This window comes from Manduca sexta, chromosome 3 (assembly GCF_014839805.1).
Source record: "Manduca sexta isolate Smith_Timp_Sample1 chromosome 3, JHU_Msex_v1.0, whole genome shotgun sequence".
Classification (NCBI taxonomy): Eukaryota; Metazoa; Arthropoda; class Insecta; order Lepidoptera; family Sphingidae; genus Manduca; species Manduca sexta.
Genome location: NC_051117.1, coordinates 5,214,724 through 5,235,074, shown reverse-complemented (window position 1 = coordinate 5,235,074; position 20,351 = coordinate 5,214,724). Strand labels below are relative to the sequence as shown.

Sequence of the window (20,351 nt, the reverse complement as noted above, 5' to 3'; positions counted from 1 at the left end):
ATTTTATTGGCTAATAGTGAGTATATTAGTTGCAACTAGCCCTTCTAGATACAGGTGTGACCTGAAATAAGGTAATATGTTGTAAGCTGAACCATGTTTAATGGATGTCGCTAATTTGAACAAACGCCTCCTTAACCCTGATTAGAAACGCCCGTTTACACTGGATTGAATAATATCGTTGAAGTTCACATAATCCGTAAGCGGGATGGTTCGAAGGTTGACCTTGACACCCACTTTAAAATATTAAAAAAGTGTTAATTAGCCTCATTAGACTAGTTTTGTGGACTACGGAACAGGAGGGCCTATGTTTGAATATGTGCCAACCAGCTGGGTTTTGTTCCGGTTTGAAAGACATTGGAGCCATTGTATAATCATTAGGCATTATGAAAAATATTATCTAAAATAACATTATTATGTTTTTTGAAATTTGATTTTAATTTATATCCAATATCATTGCAATTGTAAACAAAACTAAGTTATTTTTAATAAAATTATTATTATTAGATATTAAATAAGTGATATCTGAGCGTGACGCGCACAGTGCTATAGCATGCTTTGTAATTAGAAGTTTTACATGGTGTTATACTTAACAATAATAAGGCTTATTAAATATTAAGCGATTCAGTAGTATTATATTTCGTCGTCACTTCACTTCTTATATGGTCTTCCTCTCCTTCGTTTCGTTACATGGTGTTACTAATGTTTATGTGCGGTCCTGTCGCTTACTCTCAGGCGAGCGAGTAGTTCATCTGGTTATTCAGTAACATATTTAACGTTCAATATTTCTTTTCTTCCCTCAGGATTATATTCGGAGGAAACGGCGTATATATCGGATACATGTTGCGCACACGCACAGTCGTTCGCCCTCGCGGCGTCATCAGTAGAGGCTTGTGCACAAGTCACTCCGCCGGAAGACATCGAAGAAGATCAGATGGAAGCTTGTACTCCATCCCTGCAGAGCTGCTGCAAGGAACATTTTAAGTAAGGATTCTATAAATTAAAAACCAGATAGTCTGTAAAGATCGTTGGAAGGTAGCGTGTCACGTATTAAATATTGAATGGATTTGGATAAAATTTGGAAAAGAGTAAAGTGCAGCACTGCCGTGCTAAGCGCAAAAGCTTTGTCAGGAAAACCTTATTTCGAGATAATCGAAGTTTTGTAAATATTGTTTCTATAGTTTTGCATGTAAAACTGAGATAGAGAAACTATTTTAAGGTTTTTTTTTAATAAGTTCTAAACAGTTTTGATTTTGTGAGATACCGCTTTTGAGCTTAGCACAGCAGTATATTGCTGTTACTTCTTAACCAAGTAACATGCACAGCAGGAGTTTTCTTGCGGTAATAATTGCTAACGTGATTGGAACGAAAGACTAATTTATGCATAAGTCACTACACACACTACAAACCATTTGTTATTTCAGAGAAAAAGAAAAATGTACCGCTGGAATGAAATTCGCGGTAGCAAAACGGTGTTCCGCTCCAGAATCAGATATCGGAAAAGTAAGTACCTAGGGCAGATCATATCATATAATAAATCGTGTTCTGTATGTCATGTGAGCTAAGTACCTAAGCATATCTATAACAATTTATGATATTACAGTCGTGTTGTGAGGAGTGTTCATTCGGAATGCTGGCGGGAGAATCCCAGGGCAAGGAGGGTTGTGGCACCCCATCAAGCGGAGAAGTCAGTCCTTCATATGCCTTGAAGAAGAATGCCTTCCACCAGTGTTGTTTGGTAATGATTTATCTGTTTGAATATGTCGTTTTCGTAACGATAAGTGATAGTGTTCTACATTTCTATATATTTTAATGCAGGAAGTAGTAGAAAAACCAGAAACGACAACTGAAAAGAAACTAGAAACAACGACTAAGAAAAAGGAAGCTCCAAAAGAAAAATGCGGGAAAGACTCTTGCGAACACATTTGCAATGATGACAGTGGGGTAATCAAATGTGAGTGTAGGACCGGATTCCGTCTGCAGTCAGACAACAAGACCTGCAAAGGTAAGGGAAACTGTTCAAATGAAATTTTATTAAATAATGAAAGTTTATTATTTTTGTTTATTTCAATATAAGATCTCTAAGGAAAAGCATAAGACTGTGAAGCAAAAGATGCACTACGTATGTCAGTATTTTTTTAACACGATTTGCCCGAGATTGGGTCCCCAGAAAGTATTTTTTAAAATAATATTTATTATTCGTCTATGGGTGCTATTCTTGACCTCATCATCATGCGAAATAATTAATAAATTAAGATGCGACATTCGTGAAAAATTGTGATGCGCCTATTCCACATGGGAAGGAGTTAAAGACGGTAGAAGTAGAAGGCATGAAATAAATTCATGTTATTATCGCCATTATTTACACGACTTTAGTTAAGTAAAAGTCAAAACCAGGCCAAGCAACAAATTTAAACAGTCATTCGTAGTAAGCTATAGCGTCACAAGGTGACGAAATTTATAAGTATCAAAACTTTAAAGTAACTCAGCTGTGAATATAACTTTGTAAACATATCCCATAAATAAATGGGTTGATGGTGTCTTAAATTTTATTACTTCCAAACTAGCATAAAGTGAGTTTAATTTGTAGATATATTATGTTATGTTGTAGATATCAACGAATGCGCTGAATCAACGGATGATGTGTGCACAGCGGATGGCACAGTCTGCCACAACACAGATGGAGCGTTCAAGTGCGTGCCCATCAAGAAACGAGACGTAGGACTGAGCTGCCCGCCAGGATTCAAGCGGAATATTATCAATCAAGTTTGTGATGGTAAGCAATGTGATCGAAGTAGGAATAAAAAAACAATTTCATTATCATTCCCTGAAGCGGGATAGATTTTCTCGACTTTCACTATTATTTGAGCTGGAAATAAGTAATAATCAATAAGCAGGAAGCAATTAATAATTTTAATGTTGTTGACAATTTTATTTCGTCGAGACTCGAGAGTATTACAGAAATGTTATTCATACCTAGATAAATACAGATGTATCACGTGTACCTACAAGTGTATAAATAGTTATAACCTTCACGATACCTATAAACAAGCTTTAATTTTCGAGTTATATTATTTTAACAATTTTATCGAATCAAACTTATCAATTTCCTATCACTTTAATTCACAACTTACTTAAAAACGGTTGTTATGCAATTTAAATTAAAATTTACTTAGTAAAAAAGCATCCAATATCTGTTTGAAAAAAAAACTTTAAAGGAAGTGTCTTTGATTTTTGTAGATATAAACGAATGTCAACTACCACGACCACCGTGCCCGAAATACCTCTGCGAAAACACGATAGGCGGATACAAATGCGCTGGCAAGCCAGGCAAGCCTGTCACCGAGGCTGTTCCTGGTGCTCCAACAGAATCATCAATTACTACCATCAAGAATGATATCTGCCCACCCGGCTTCAGGGCCGGCCCTGATGATGAATGTCTTGGTAAGATCTAATAGCTGTTGTTATTATGGATTTAAGTTTTCCTAATATTAAATAATATTTGATATGTTGACACTGCTCACTGTCTAGTTACAAAATTAATACATAGATGATAGAAAATATATCCCTTTTTATTATTTGTTACTTTTCTGTATTGTGTATATAAAAAAAATCTACTGTTCCGATCATAGTATTGAATAATTTGACAAATCTTTTTTATTTCGTTGTTTCCCTAGGTACCCCTTTTTTCTTGTCATATTTTTTCTACTTTCTAGACATCGATGAATGCGAGGAGCATCTAGATGACTGCCAGCGACTCTCGCAGCACTGTATCAATACGCACGGCTACTTCTTCTGTCAGGACCATGTCTCCAAGAGATGCGCTCCTGGGTTTAAGGTTAATGCTGCCACTGGTATTTGTGAAGGTAAATTATTCTTATAATGCATGATTAATATTTAATAGAATATCATGTACATTTTCATCAAACTGATGAAAATGAGATGACACATTTTGGTGACAGCCTAACAACAGTGGAATGAATAATGAACGTTACATTTAAAATGGCTTTATCGTTTTTTTTTTCTTCCAAGACTTGCAAAACCATTTCTACAAGCGTTTAGCTTGTTACTTTTGTAATTTTCTATTCATCTCTATTTTTATTAAATAAACTTTTTTATAGATATTGATGAGTGCGAAGAGAGTAGCGAGGTGTGTAAGCGTACGGAAATTTGCATCAACCTGCCTGGCGCGTATAACTGCAAGTCGAAGATTAGCACGCTGCCAAAGTGAGACATTCAACAAATATTTTGTAATACGAAATCAGTTCTTTTAATCTTAAAAGCATTACTTAACATACGATCAAAAAAAAATATTGTATATGTAATAGTTTAGCGAAGCAATAATAATTCTAACGCGTATGAATATCTAACTGAACGATAGCCTTGTAAAAACCATAATTTATCCTTTGCACGGTAATTTTACTGAATCTTACGATTCTAAAAGCGTATTATCAGCTCAGCTCAGTTTAAACATTTTTGATTGTTTATTATTCCAGGCTCTTTGTTAAAAAGACATGCCAAGAAGGAACCAGAGTCAGACCCGGGGGAACAATTTGCGAAGGTATAATTCAATAATTTGGAGCAGGCATTTATCAAAGAAAAAAATATTAGATACTATTTAAAACCTAGTACTTTCATTGCCTTTAATGTTCATAATATTTTAAGCTGAAATAGAAAAGTGTAATATACCGCTTCTGTTTTGTGTAATGACATCATGATTACTTATTAATTTAACGTACTTAACTAATTCATTTTATATGTAAACATTGCTTTCTCTATTCGCCCCATTTGCCGGTACTCAAAATAAATCTTGTTGCAGACATAGACGAATGTCGTGAAAATACCCACCTTTGCGATGAGTTCCAGAATTGCATAAATACATTCGGAGCCCACGAATGCCGATGTAAAAATGGTTTTGAACTGGATTCGTACACAGGATCCTGTGTGGGTGAGTATTAAAGGACAATGCTAAAACCTTTCAAGATTTTCCAATCAAGTGATATTTACGGTTACATTCCAATTACTATACCACAATTGTATTATTTTGGTATTTTTAAGTAAGTATTTGTAATCTAAGAGAAATTAATAGTTTTATTTTAATAGAGGAAACGCTATTGTAGTTAAATAGAATAAGTTATTCTCAACTGACAGTATTTTATAAAGTAAACAGATGCCTATTTTGAAATTGTACCTAATGTTCCAAGAGATCAAGCCAACCGGTTTCAAAAGCCACTGAATTAATTCGCTATAGTCTTCGACATTCAATATTCCACAATTATATCATGTCAATTCTTATTGCAATTTCGATTTAACGCAATTTCAATTAAAACCAATTATATTATTTATTAAAATTAAATTGGGCTGTGGTTGTGCATGAAATACTGGTTTTGATCCCCAGGTTCGAAGCGAAAGTTTTTTGATTATTTTAACATACATATTCTGACTCTTAAAATGCGTAGAACTTCACGCAGTATTGTTCTCTCGTATGTAGTGCTAATATACCCATAGACTCACTTCGGACGTTTCCATCAGACCATGATATGAATCGACAATGCATTGGCATACAAAGTAGTTACGTCTCTTAACTCTTTTGGGGATAAATGATTGAATTTATTCACATATTTTCATTTGTTTCACTGCAGATATCGACGAGTGTGCCCTAAAACTGGACAATTGTGCAGCCCACTTGTACTGTTTGAACGTGCTCGGGTCGTTCACTTGCGTTAAACGACCGCCACCTACCACTTCCACCACATCTACTTTACCGCCATACGAGTATGAATACTACGATTCCGAGTAAGTTGTATTTTTTTTATTATTATTATTGCTGCTTGAATATCGAGACGAGCTTGCCGTTCACCAGATGGTAAGCGATACGGCCGCGTATAAACAGTAGAAACACCATTTAACTCCTTGAATTACAAAGTATTGTTTTGTATTCCACTGCGCTCGCCATCCTGAGACATGAGATGTTAAGTCTCATTATGTTCAGTAGTTACACTGGTTACAATGTTCTTCAAACCGGAACACAACATTGACTACACACTGCTGCTTGGCGGCCAAAATAGACATTGCGGTGGTACCTACCCTGGCAGACTCTCACATATGAGAGGCGTACCACCAGTTAGTTATGTCCACATTTATCTAATTTTAATACGTAATGTAGGAAGTAAATTACTTTTACAAGTTATCGCATTTAAGGCGTAAACTGTTAGTCTGATGGAGACAAGAGAAAATAAAGTAAGAGATTCTCTTGCTTTCACACTCACCTCTACAACTCATGTAAGCCAGGAGCAGGAATGGCACGCAATTTTATGACACCGAGTAAAGTTCGGCGAGTCTCAGGGAACGCTAATTCGTCTTTATCCCGCAAAGAAATTAATCAAATGGAAAGATAAAAAGGAGTTTGGAAAATAAAATAAGACTTTTAAGATTATTATCTATGTTTCATTATATTCTGTTTTTATGTTTAGGGAAGATAATACAACTGGAAATGTAGAACCTGTGCGACCAGTGCCAACTACAACGAGCACTACTCGCCGACCAACAACTACTTCAACTACTACTACGACGACTACACCAAAACCTACTACAACGTCTACGACGACAACTTCCACTACTACCACGCCCAAACCTACCACCACATCTACAACGACCAAACCACGTCCGTACTACCCCAGATATCCGCCGAGAAGACCGTACACACCAAGAAGGCCCGAGCCAATCCCACCTAAGCCAGAGTCTACACCAAATTCAGAAGTAACTCCTCCATTACCAGAGTATACTCCTAGTAGACCAGAATACCGGCCAGAATCTACTCCAAGAAGACCTGAACCAACTCCAACGCGACCCATTCAACCCGAACATCGTAGACCAGAAACCACGAGACCACGTGAATATCCCAGGCCAAGTTCTATTCCAAGGCGGCCAGAAACTCCGACAAGGCCTGATACAACTCCGACTAGGCCAGAAGTAACTCCTCCCAGACCTACGACCACACCAACCAGGCCAACACCTATTCCGTCAAGACCAGACTATCCTGTCGAAAATACGTTACCTTCACCTAGAGATCCAATAATTGTTGAAAAAGATAATGACGGTAGTTATAGTATTGACACGGATACAATACCAAAAGATACGTGGAATAATGTTATAGGTAGGGATAAGCCGGTTAATCCACCAGCTAATGGGTTTAACGTCAACGATATACACTGCTTGAATGGATATGAAAGGGACGTGTACGGAAATTGTGTTGGTGAGTTCATAAACCTACTTGATTTCATAGTCTCTTTGGAATTATTAGATATTTATAATAATATTTCGAAGTAGTTCTTATAAGGCATGAAATTAATATTGTCTGCTCAAGAGTCACATTGATTCAGCAAGAAAGTCTTTCATAACCATTTAAGCATAATACATATTAAAAAAAATGTTCATTTCCTAGATGTAAACGAATGTGAAGATCGGCGCCACATTTGCGGCAATCTTGAAGACTGCGTGAACCAGGAAGGCGGGTATTACTGCGAATGTATAGCTGGCTTCCAACGCAACGATGAAGGCTGGTGCGTGCCAATTCCTCCCACTACCACTTCCACTAGCACCACCACGTCAACAACAACGGAAAGAACCACCGCTGGTAAGAATATTACATAAATATTCCTTTTAAACGCAGTTGGAATGTTTTCTCAGGTGCCTGTAAGGCGATTTCTTTCACCCTATTCGGAAATTAATTGTAAACATGTATTAGCCAATTTTTCAAGCCCTGATCTAAAATTAGACTCTATAAGGAAGAGGTCATCGTTCACATATCCAGTTAAAGTGCATCCTACAGGTCAGGAAATTGAAAGAAAATCATCAAAGCTCAAATTCCACAAATATGGACCTACAACCGAACCTTGTGGACATCCCATTGTCAGCGATTTCGACTACTATCTACTGTTCTTCTAACCGATATAGCCGCGTCAGTAGACCTATTGTAAATCCAATTTGATATTTGTGCATATGGAAACAAAATATTGCTTATAAAAACTCTCACGAAATACTTAAGGTGTTAATTACAAGGATACAAGTCACGTCGGTCCGTTGTATAACATTTTTATCCCGGTTTTCAGTGACTATTCCAGAATGGACGTCACCACCGCGCCCACGAGACAGTAGAGTGTATCCTCCAGTGAAGTGCGAACTTGGATACACGTTCGACAGTAGTGTCGGCAAGTGCGTGGGTAAGAAAACGTACTGTTATTTTAATTAAAAATTTTATATGAAGTTAGTTGCATTACCTTATTTTTTTGGATATAAAATATTGGTCTCTTCGATTGATTTGGAAATATCATTGTTCAGTTTTCTATTAGATCCTGGACAAAGAACATACTATAGTTTGGATAAAAAAATTATAAATATAGGGTTTCCATCGGTCAAAAGACTTGCTCAGTAGTGGTCCAATTTAATACTAAGCTGATAATAAAATCTAACCGCATATATTTTCAGATATTGATGAATGCGCTACCAATAAAGCTACTTGCTCTCCTACTGAGGACTGCGTGAACGTAAACGGCGGATTCCGCTGTGTGTGCGGCAGGCGGTGTCGTGCTGAAAATGAGGAACCTACTTACAGTGAGCATATTAAAACTTAGTTGTTCTGCTTGCACCCATATCCCACTTTAATGTGGGGTGGCGCAACATTATTTTTCACACATTTATACGCTATACCTTTATATTTACGGCCAATGTACTTGATTTCAACTGTCACTGGAGGAATAGAAAAAAAGTGTTGGCAAAACTGATAATACTTATACAAATATGACCACATCTGAAAATTTAATTCATGACTCTTGGTTTATAGTTTACATATATGAAAGTGGTCAAACACATAAAATGAAGTCTTACTCTATCAGTGCTGACACAATACCAATACCAAAATGCATACAACCAATACGTGTAATTTAAATTACAATAAGTAGCCAGTAGTATCTATTTAAATATTTTCAATAAAGCTCCAAGGCATATACATACAACTCTCACGAAACGAAATATCTTTATAGCCCTACCTTCACCGCCGTCACCTCCGCCCCGCCAGCCCGCAGAAGTGAGCAACACCAACGTAATCACCGTGGGAGCGCAGTACGGTCAGCGAGGACCCTGGTCCCTCAGACCCACGTACTCGAGCCTTCCTGATAGTGGAGCCATTGTCACATCATGTCCGTGGGGCTACAAGCTTACGCCAGACAAGCGGTGTTTGGGTAAGTCTGAGGCTACAAACTATTGGAAGATGTAATAAATATAATAAATTAAATAAAATGCTTTATTCATCAGGTAGGCGAACATAGTTGTACTTATGATAAGTCAAGGTATATAAGAATTATTACTTAGATAAAGTCGCTTATACAAACTAAGACAATTTATATTGGATATAAAATAAATGAACGTCTAAAAAGTAAACAAAAAAGCCAGCTCGAGCTGGCAGGAAAGAAGAAATAAAGTGATCTAAATAATCTTAATAAAGATAAAGGGAGGAATGCTTAGCGATCCACACCGGTGAGGACGATAAGATCCCTTACCTAGCTAAGCTACTAGCCTTGCACTAGCTACAAAAATCTACAGTTGCCTGCAGTGAGCTGGCTTCTTTACAGACAATTTATTTTACCAATATAAATTGTCTTCAGTTTATACATATAAGCGACTTTATCTAAGCAATAATTAAATATTCTTATATACCTTGACTTATCATAAGTGCAACTATGTTTGCCTACGTGATGAATAATCCTTTTTTTTTACTTTTTTGTAGATATTGACGAGTGCGCCCGTAACGTGTCCGACTGCGGCCCCATGCAGCGCTGCGAGAACTTCTTCGGTGGCTATTCGTGCCAATGTCCCGCTGGACACCGGCTTGTCGGGCAGAACGGTTGTGATGACATCGACGAATGCATGCACGGGAATGTGAGCACAATTTGCAATATAATTCGAAACACTCATTTCATTGGTCATTTTAAATAAAAGATGGAAACTGTCAAATTAATAATGATGTGAGATTAGAAGAGTTAGAGATTAGAGAGAATACAGTTTTCCATTGAATCGTCATCAACTCATCAATTTGTGTCTAATAAGAGTGATGGTAGATTTTAGGTTACTTATTATAGAAGATTATTACCTCAGCTGAGATTAGAAATAGGATGGAAGCGGCCGGTTGTAAAAATGAGGAAGAAATACCAAATGTTTTCTGCAACACACTTAAAAGTGTCTGGCGCTGACCTCGTCTTAAAGTGCTATAAAGTCTAGTGCGGAGTGGTTTAGGTCGTCACGCTGTAACTAAACCTAACAAATCTTATAGTTTTTTGTATTCGGGAATCTTATTTTACTTTCGCTCGAGGCTTCCTACCGTCTAAGGCTGTTACTGTATAAAGGCAGGTAGAAAATTGATTTCAATAATATTTTAAAATGAAGTTCACTTATTATTCCCCATTTAATTCCAGCCATGTTCGTACAACGCTCAGTGCATGAACACAGTGGGTTCGTACAAGTGTGCGTGCAGCGAAGGGTTCCGATCCGCCCCCTCCAACGACAAGGTCTGCGTTGATATAGACGAGTGTACCGATACTCCGGGCGTGTGTCACCAGGGCTGTGCCAATGCTTGGGGCAGCTACAGGTGCTATTGTAAACGTGGGTACAGGCTGGATAATGATAACAGGTTTGTGATATTTTTTTTAGTTTTGTGGTAGAGGGCGGGGAACGAGTAAGTGGTAACTGATGGTAAATGATTAGTGGTCAAAAATATCCGATGTTGGAAGAATCTGGGAAACATTGCTGGTAATTGAAAGTAATCGGGGTTCATAAAGGTATTTATTTCAATTCCTCCTGAATTCTCGTGTACTAAACTCAATTGAACTATGTCTGTTTTTTTACAAGAAAATTAAACCAACCCAATATGACTCAATTAATGAAACTAACCACAACCATATGATTCTACCGCTTGTCGAATGTTGATAGGCGATGATTTGCATACAAACTGGATTACTAATTTGTTTTAATCGCCCTTCATAGGAGTTGGATAAGAATCACAAGGATGATGATGATATTGTTTGTCTGTGTCAGAACTTGTGTGGACGTGAACGAGTGCGAGGAGTGGGGTTCTGTGCGCCTGCGCGGCAAGCTGTGCGCGGGCGAGTGCGTCAACGAGCCCGGCAGCTACCGTTGCGCCTGTCCCGGCGGTTACAGGCTCTCCGAGGACGGCAGGAGCTGTATTGGTATGTGTTCATCATTCATTCCACGAACAATCATCAGCAAACCGCATGTATTGCTTTTGTATCAATTGCAGGACCTAATATTTAGGTGAATTGTGTTTTTATTTTTATTTTTTTGGTATATATCAATGAAATAGATACCATCGTTTCCACCGTGTCATAATTTTTTTTTTACTATTGTTCATATTTATATTTATCTAAGTATTCCTATTAAATGGAGAACTATGGAATGTTCTATACCCGTGAGTCGCGAGTTACGAAAATCACTGATTTACGGTATTTCTTTATCTTCAGATATCGATGAATGTGAGACTGGTGAGGCTTCATGCGCTCGCACGTTCGTGCCGGGCTACGTGTGTCAAAATACTAGAGGCAGCTACCATTGTCACAAGATCGAGTGCCCTCCTGGATACAGACTAGAATCTAAACAGTAAGTTTTTTTCCTGACCGGGTATTATTTTGGATCTGTTGTTAACAGTGTGATCCTAATGTCTACTAATAAGAAACGTTGTATTTCGACTATCGTTAGAATTGTAGGTCTCTTTCATTAGGTTTATTCGGACTATTCTTGATACACGAGCTTTCGGAAAGAGCTATGATAGGCTCAAGTCCCTTTTTCTTGATTAGACGAAAATCTTTTGCATTAAAACGTAATGACGATTGGTAAAAGAGCTAGTAGTAGAACCAAAGAAATAGTAGGACCACTAAGAACTTTAAATTCCCAAGTAATCTGTACGATACTGTCTACTACGGATTATTCTTAAATATCAAATGTTAAGTCGGTACCGGATATCCACGCAGTAGTATTAAGTGTGGAATATACTGAAGATAATGTATTTTAAAATAAAACGTATTTGTTTTGTTAAAAATATAATTAGGTACGAAAGAAAGCTAGTCAAGAATAACTAAAAACAAAACTCGTTATATCATATCAATATAATAATTCTATATGTAAAACATTCTATTCTATAACAAAGCGGTCAGCTTTAATTTGAACATAATGTAATGATTTGAATTCTTTAATAAAGTAAATTTGATATTTTCAGTCGTTGTACTCGCGTGCAGCGTTCATGTCCTGTGGGTGACTGGAATTGCCTGCACCAGCCCAGCGCGTACAGCTACAACTTCATCACCTTCGTTGCTAATATATACCTGCCCACAGGAAGCGTAAGTAACCTTTGGGGCCTTACTACAATTGCTAAGTAACACTAATAGAAAAGAAAAAGAAATGTATGCGGATGACATATCCTAACAATAAGTCTATCGCTAGGCTATGTCATCCTCATACAGAAAGTTAGCGTTAACGATTGTAAAAGGCATCACGGCTATGGCCCCTGTAATGTATAGTACGGTATCCAGTGTAACCATCGATGTAGAATCTGTACTATCGATAAGTGCTACAGTATTTTTTTTGCTAGAAAAAATTGATCTTAAAGAGATTTTATGTGTAGGTAAATATTTCTTAATTTTTATGGATTTGGCTTTTGAATACATATATTCCAAAGAGTAGGAGATGGCGTCGGTACATCTTACATACTCTACCTACGGATGATTAAGATTATTATCACCTCATGATAAACATAAATGACCATGTTAATATAATTAAGTATATTACATACTATAAATTATAATATGGACGACTATAGCTACATAAATTGTCGGTAATTTTCAGGTGGACTTGTTCACGATGCACGGCCCGTTGTGGCGGGACGCTGTTGTGAGCTTCGAAATGCGCATGCTCAATGTGCAAGCGTCACCTGGCGTACAGCCCGCAGACCTAAGATGTTTCGAGTAAGTGTTGCCAGTTCAAATTTCGTTATTTTATTACTTATTATATTTTGTCAATTTTTAGAACATTTTTTAAATGTAGTCTTGCTACGTCATCGATATTGACTTCACTTGGAGAAAGATTTTTGGGTTACAGATACATTTATGTCAAATAAACATTTATGTCTGGAACGTATATAAGTTATTTTATGCTGTCCACAGCATGCGTCCATCGGACAACATCTGCGTGATATCGCTGCTGTGCCCGCTGGAGGGACCGCAGGTGGCAGAGTTGGAGCTCACCATGTCGCTGTACCAGCGCAGCATGTTCGCGGGCAGCGCCGTCGCAAGGCTCATCGTCATCGTCTCCGAATATGAATTCTAGAATGTTCAGATGTAAACATTTTACGGTGTTGCTAGGCGTAAAATATTAGAATCTTTAATTTATTGGCAATGGTATTATAATCGAAAATGTTTATTACAAATCTACTTAGCTACCAACCGATAATATTAAATTATGATTCTATGTTATATACTTTTATGTTCCTAGAATAATGATGGCATTGTAAAATACATGCGTAAGATCCTACGGATAAATAAAGTCCAGTTTTAACACTATTCTGTAACTACAAACGTAGTGTAATTGTACATGACGTACCTACTTTCTTAGTACAAGAATAATTTGTAAATAAAACAATAAATACATGGAATATATCTTTTTAATTTTTATTAAGCACAAGCATTCAACACCAACGTGTGGTGCCCTCTTTATTATACATATACCTACATAAAGTGCAGATACATTTAACCGATTATATTCTCAGATCACAACATAATTACCATTTAATAAATTTAAAAATATAGTCACTAGACAACAGACGCAAAACAATATACAAAAATCTGTAACTACAACGCTCTGGTCCCATATACGATCCGCCCCGTGACACTCCAACATATAAAAATACTAACACATTTCATGGAATTATTCTATGTTTAAACTGGCTTGAATAATAAACAATTGATGCAAATTACAAATAATTGTCCCGAATACCTAATAAGCTACCCTGTAATGTATGCGTGGGCATCGAAGACTAAGGACTTTCGGTCACAATACGATGAAATAAATCTTTTGTGATTCACCGCCATTTACAATAAATGACCTTACTCGCTTTTTTCGATCGATCTCAAAAAAATGATCAACAAGAACAAGGTTTTTTTGACATGCTTTCAAATAAGTTATTTGATTGGTTCATTAACGAAATCCGATTGAAGTTTGAGATTGGGATAGTTTATTGGAAACGGCTGTTAACGACTGATTTGAACTTCAAATGTTTAAACATTTTCAGCGTTTTCAAGCTGCCTTCCCAGTTGCGATGAAACATTCCGATTGGTTGATTTTCGTGATAAATCGATAATGATTTATTTATATTTTTTATAGATTCTGACCGGGAAACAATCTGTATTTAAAATCACTTTGTTATCGTTGTGACTGATTCTATTATCACCCATGAATAAACATGACGTCTATAATCTGATCAAAGTAAGGAAGTATTACTTGTAAAATTATAATAAAGCATAGTTTAAACATAGAACGTATTCCACCAAATGCCTTATTTTACTAAATATATTTTCTATTACAAAAATTATTTCGCCTCATTAGATGCCATAATGTACACACACTCTTATTAGGTGTTTTTCCAAAAAATGGTGTTCATAGTAATATATGTAAACTGTGAACTACAAACGTAATGTCACTCATAACTCAAGTTACCGCAGTTTATGACATATCGATGTTTCGATAACAATTCATGTCGATGTTCCGATAACAATTCATATCGATTAACATGAAACATTAATGTTTTTTACAGTTATATTTTTCGATAAAATATTTTTACGTTAACTACAACTCGTAGTGCTCTTAAAAAGCAACTTTGTATAATATTTGAAAACGTAGTATTTGCCTTCAATATGGATAAAATATAATTGAACGTATATAACATATTATTCTTATAATTATATTAAACTTAAAATTAGTGTAACAAATATTATTTATGATTCACTGACGGTATAGATTGAATTATGATTTTCAGTTGATTTGTAATACCAAACCGTCAGAATTAACATTAGTATACTTAGACATATATTCATTTAAAAATATCGACAAGTACAATTCTAAGTGGAGTATGAAAAATCACTCATAAAAATACCTGGTATCTATCACGAAGTATTTATATAGTGACTGTTTAATGGCGCGAGAAATAATAGCAAAAATACTTCCGTACTCAGAACTGAAAATATCGATATTAATTATCGACTCGATAAAGACCAGCTGCTCGATAACAATAACGGTTATAAGTACTTTCATTTTCAAGATATGAGTGCTTGAATAACAGCCGATTTGTTTGTGTAAACTGCGGTAACCATAACAAAAGCTTTTCAATACCAACTGTAAACTAACGAATCAACTTAAAATATGTTATAGTTGTTAAATAATTATTATCACTTCTCACTCTCGACAGCTGCCGCACCTCTAAAGCGTAAATCGACGTTACACTTAACATGACCACTGTACTTGCAAATAAGTAAGATTAACCTTTTTACCTTAACACGGTCACTACTTTACTATCGACTAATAAACACTACATCCATATCATCACCTAATATTTGTACAATTTACAATATTGGCAGTTATAATTTTATTTTTATATTACGGTTTTACATGAAAAATTTCGAGTAATCTTGATTATTTACTATGAAAAACACGAATTCTATATCAATACGACAAATCCATTATAATTACCATTTAAAGTCGATAAATGGATATCGATATCAACCATGAATCGAAATCGATCTATCGAGCAAATCTTACAAAATTAGCAAGTACAGATTAAAAATTATACAATAAAAAATGGCATAGACAACAGTCTTTCACAACATCTATATTAGCTGAACCTAAACGCAACAAGGAAATATCGATAGATGATGTCAACATTGTCAGTACATTTTGTATAATATGCAAGCAATTACAAAACGTGATATGACACTGTAAATTCGTACAGTTAAAGTGGAACTTTTAATAGGCTCTCGCGAAATACAGTATAGAACACCGTATAAAACTATAAATAACATTAGGAAGCATTGTTTAAAGTATATGTGGCTGATGGATTGTCGAATGAACTGCATCATGTGGCATTTAGTCATCTATTTCATAAAGTATCTATTTACAGGTTTTAGATTGGATTGGATCTAAACGTGATCCACTCAATAGCTTACTATTAGTAATTGAATTATGTTAGTTAAGTGAGAACAGCTAATTATTTTAGTACTACTATATTTTTCTGGTGCGGCTTAGTCACTCATTGCACCTGATAGTGTAATACGTTAAAATATGTCGACTTAAGAAATAGGGTTGTCGATGGATCCGTGCGTGATCTCTTCGCAATAGAATATAAAACTGATTATCGCGTTACCTCCTTCTAGAATTATCTATGGCCTTAAAAGAGTTCATCCGACAATCAATCGACGAGTTTTTTATGAAGACTATGTAACATTTGGCCCGTAAGGGCATATTCTATTGGACACATCAAATCTGTATAAAATCGACTACATACACAGACCACTTTTGCTTGGTACTAGTGTGTACTAAATGCTACTTTATACCCCTCGTACAAGATTGAAATTTCGGTGTTATTAGTCATAGACCAATGTATATGGTATATGAAAGTACGTACGTTGCTATAGGCAAGAAAATGATCGAATTTGGAGATCCTTTAATTGTTTGTGTAAGTTTATCTAAAATGGTTTCCCAGAAATGGTTTTAGAACGGGTTGTACCGAACGTAAATTTGAAATAGAACCCTGTGCCCTGAATGACGAAATAGCGGGAGTAGTGGTTCTTATTTGTAAGAGCGAACTCGATTCCTCATACACAACCAACGGCTGTTTTCAATAAACGATCTCAATTTTAATCTTCAATCCGATCCTGAGAATACACCAACAAGTCATTCGTAATAATGTCAAATAATTTATACTGATTGGTTAGGTTTTTCCGATTTATCGAAAAAGAGCGATTGGGATTGAAATTGGTGGTAAATTTATTTGCAAGAGAAACTTTGTAATTTTATTATATCATGTACGAGAGGTATTAACTCTCACTACACATGTTGTGACGTATTTTAGACAACTGATAGACGGTTAACTTTACAGCAAGACTAAAATCGATTGTAGCTTGAAATACTTTATATCAAATTATCGATTGTGATCTAATTAACAGCACCACATTTAATAAGAAATAACAATATAACTCAAAAATTTATAATATTGCTGTATACACAACGTCTTCCCAGATAAGAATATATCTGTAAAAGAATTATCGGTAGTAGTTCTTAAAGAGTATAAAAACACGTTCTAATTTTGCTGTAAAGGCTTGCAACACATTTATTTACAGTTTGTGACTATACAATAACTATGTAAATGGTTCAATCAGTTTAAACTCATGCTAAATGCACACTAAGAATTAACGAAAATAATAAATAAACTTAAAGCGTCTAATTTTATTACGTCATTAAATAAATCATGAATAAGTCTTAACAATATTAAAGGCAAGAAATAATACATACAAACAATAATCTAATTCGTAATAAAATTTAGATGTATGGATGATAAAACAATGAACGAAATATATTTCTTATATATCGAACAGACTACTTTATAAGATAAAAAAAAAGTTAACGTAGCATTTAATGTCGTAACAAAATAAGTACTTACTCCTACTGACTTTAAATCATACTCTTAAGTTTTAAATATACTCTGTAACTATAATACTTTACCTACGGAAGCATATTACAAATGATTAATATAAAATATATCATACTTATAAATGTCAGTATATTGCACTAAAAATCACTAAAGCATTTACAATTATCAACTAAAAATTATGTCATCTCAGTGTACATAAAGCATTTTGACACGGGCATATTAGAGAAGGTGTAAGACAATATGAAAATGAGGCATTTCTATTTCATATTTTAATAAAAATGATAGGGTCACTCCTATACTTTATCTATTTAATGGGGCAAGCGCGGTTTCGACACCTCTTTATATGCCCATGCACGAAAAATCGCTAAGGCAATAATAAACGATGTAATAATTAACTATAATACAACAAAATGTCAACATCAACCGATTAACTCGCTCAATAGAAGCTAAAGAAACAAATGGCATTTGATTATCACTTATTAATTTATTAAAACTACAAAAATATTTCTCCTTACTATACTATATAGTTTTGATCGATTGATCGTTTAGTGTTATAAAAGTTAGCGAACCGTTTAGTATTCATATCGATAATAATTATGTAGCGAATAATCGCAATCGATATTGTTTATGGATTCAGCCATAATAAAATTGCACTCTATTGTTCTATTTATGTAGATGTATACGCGAAATGATTTCATTAAGTATTTTTATGATAAATAATATATAACAATGTCATAAATCAAACATAAAATAAATATCATAAAAAATGATATACATGTAAATAAACTAATAATATGCAAGATTGAAGATATATTAAGAATAATAAAAGTAACAGATAATGATTTTCGCATTCACGATGTTATCGATACGCATTCGCTACATCACTATTCGGTGTAGGACAATAGAGCCTATTTAGATTTTAGTTAACTGTATTTTTTCAACACGCTGTGTACTTCTAATACAACAAGAGTAAACAACGGAACATTTTAGTAACACTAATATAGTCGACATGGACATCCAACTACATGTAATCGATACAATCGCATTTAGGCCTTTTAGATATTATCGATATTGTTTATAATATTTTTAATTAATACTAAACAACATAAGAGAGTGTAAAAACGAAAAAAGTACCTATATAGCTATCATTCAATAGAGAAGGGCAACGAAACGCTCCTATAAAATTAGAAAAAGAAAACATTAATAAAAATAAAATAATTTGTTTGCATAAATTCTAATTGTAATGTCATAGCTCAACATAAGGTGGTACAAATTTCACCACTTTAAATTCAAAAATAAATTGAATATTATATCGATTATTTAATCGATCTATTGCTCAAACACGATTGCATCTCATACGTTTAAATCTAATGAGATTATAAACACGTAGGCTCGTCTTTTAAAGGGGTTCACGACATTTAATACCAACACACTATACACCTTACATGGATCCGTTCGAACATGTCTTTTGACGCGTAAGTTACGTTTGATATGAGTTCAATAATCAGTCTACAAATGTTACTAAGCGTCCGAACTGACCCATCAATATGCGCTGTGCACATATTTGTACGAGGTGCAACTACTACCTATTACAAAGTTTTCACGTAGATCATTTCTTCTTAACAGTCGAGCTACTAGCGCAACTACTCGATCGAGTTTGCACGCCGTCTTTTTTCAGCAAACTGACTCCGAACGCGGGACATTTTTTTCGCAGCGCTTTTATTTTATACAGTTTATTTCCTTGAGAATTGTTAGTCTCCTCGAAATTGTCTGGCGTTACGTCGGGAGTTATTACTGAGTTAGTCAAGCAGTCCATCGGCTCTGGGCTATTCGACTTATCCCTTTTTCGCCTAAACCTGAAGGGAGTTTCAAGCGAGTCTGCAGATATATTAGTGACGTTGGTATCGCTGGAAGAGAGATCTTGCGTGGATTCGAGACCACTTTTTTGTAGGTTATTTTTAGGAAGTTTCTTTCGAGAATTAGAGTTTGACCTGACAATCAACTTCTTCCGAGCAGTCATGTTATTTGCCACAGCTTTCGACTGAGTAACTGCTTTGAGATTAGGCTCCGATGGCAGCCGATTCTTGCCATTCAAGTGGCAATTCTCAGTCAAAGCTGATAGGGTTGTTGTGACATTATTTAGCGTGTTAACCGTAGCCGTATCATTCGATGTAATCTTACCAACACTGACAGTTTTCCTTGTAAAAGTCTTTAATGGACTAGCACCGTGCGTATATCCCAAAGCCGGTCTGGCGAGGTTCGCTCGTTGTCCGTGAAAACTGTTCTTACCCGTGAATGGCTTGACGCCGCCCGTCAGTTTGACTTGAGAGTTCGCGCTCCTTGTCGGCGGGAACGTGGATGTTTTCGACACGTAATGCGATTTGAGTGTAGAGTTGATTCTCGCGGGTTGCTTGAGGTTAGTGTTGTTAGCGTTCCTTATATTGTTTGTGGGCAACATGTAGTTCATTTTAGGGGTAAACACAGTTTTTGTGGGCAGCATTGGCGTCGGCGTGGTCTTGTACTTGCCGATTACTGTTGTCACGTTGTTTTCAGAGTCCGGCTCGTTTGCGTTTAGTACGTTAGCGTTATCCAA

At 35.6% G+C, this 20,351-nt stretch overlaps 2 protein-coding genes across 2 annotated transcripts in view; one reads left to right on the top strand and one right to left on the bottom strand.

Annotated features, from left to right (window-relative positions):
- The window catches only part of LOC115443831 (fibrillin-1), a 23,895-nt gene extending 10,184 nt beyond the window's left edge, over positions 1–13,711 (top strand). Inside the window, exons 2-24 of the mRNA XM_030169413.2 lie at positions 801–981; positions 1,422–1,500; positions 1,601–1,735; positions 1,816–2,002; positions 2,609–2,773; positions 3,238–3,441; positions 3,714–3,863; positions 4,119–4,224; positions 4,494–4,558; positions 4,817–4,945; positions 5,640–5,793; positions 6,471–7,252; positions 7,442–7,633; positions 8,109–8,219; positions 8,485–8,610; positions 9,039–9,236; positions 9,782–9,933; positions 10,467–10,681; positions 11,086–11,237; positions 11,529–11,664; positions 12,281–12,401; positions 12,907–13,025; positions 13,224–13,711. Of these exons, the coding sequence (XP_030025273.2) occupies positions 801–981; positions 1,422–1,500; positions 1,601–1,735; positions 1,816–2,002; positions 2,609–2,773; positions 3,238–3,441; positions 3,714–3,863; positions 4,119–4,224; positions 4,494–4,558; positions 4,817–4,945; positions 5,640–5,793; positions 6,471–7,252; positions 7,442–7,633; positions 8,109–8,219; positions 8,485–8,610; positions 9,039–9,236; positions 9,782–9,933; positions 10,467–10,681; positions 11,086–11,237; positions 11,529–11,664; positions 12,281–12,401; positions 12,907–13,025; positions 13,224–13,386 (4,022 nt within the window). The 3' untranslated portion in view covers positions 13,387–13,711. The remainder of the gene's footprint in view (positions 1–800; positions 982–1,421; positions 1,501–1,600; positions 1,736–1,815; positions 2,003–2,608; positions 2,774–3,237; positions 3,442–3,713; positions 3,864–4,118; positions 4,225–4,493; positions 4,559–4,816; positions 4,946–5,639; positions 5,794–6,470; positions 7,253–7,441; positions 7,634–8,108; positions 8,220–8,484; positions 8,611–9,038; positions 9,237–9,781; positions 9,934–10,466; positions 10,682–11,085; positions 11,238–11,528; positions 11,665–12,280; positions 12,402–12,906; positions 13,026–13,223) is intronic.
- The window catches only part of LOC115443832 (dual specificity protein phosphatase CDC14C), a 38,051-nt gene continuing 31,402 nt past the window's right edge, over positions 13,703–20,351 (bottom strand). Inside the window, exon 9 of the mRNA XM_030169414.2 lies at positions 13,703–20,351. Within this exon, the coding sequence (XP_030025274.2) occupies positions 19,368–20,351 (984 nt within the window). The 3' untranslated portion in view covers positions 13,703–19,367.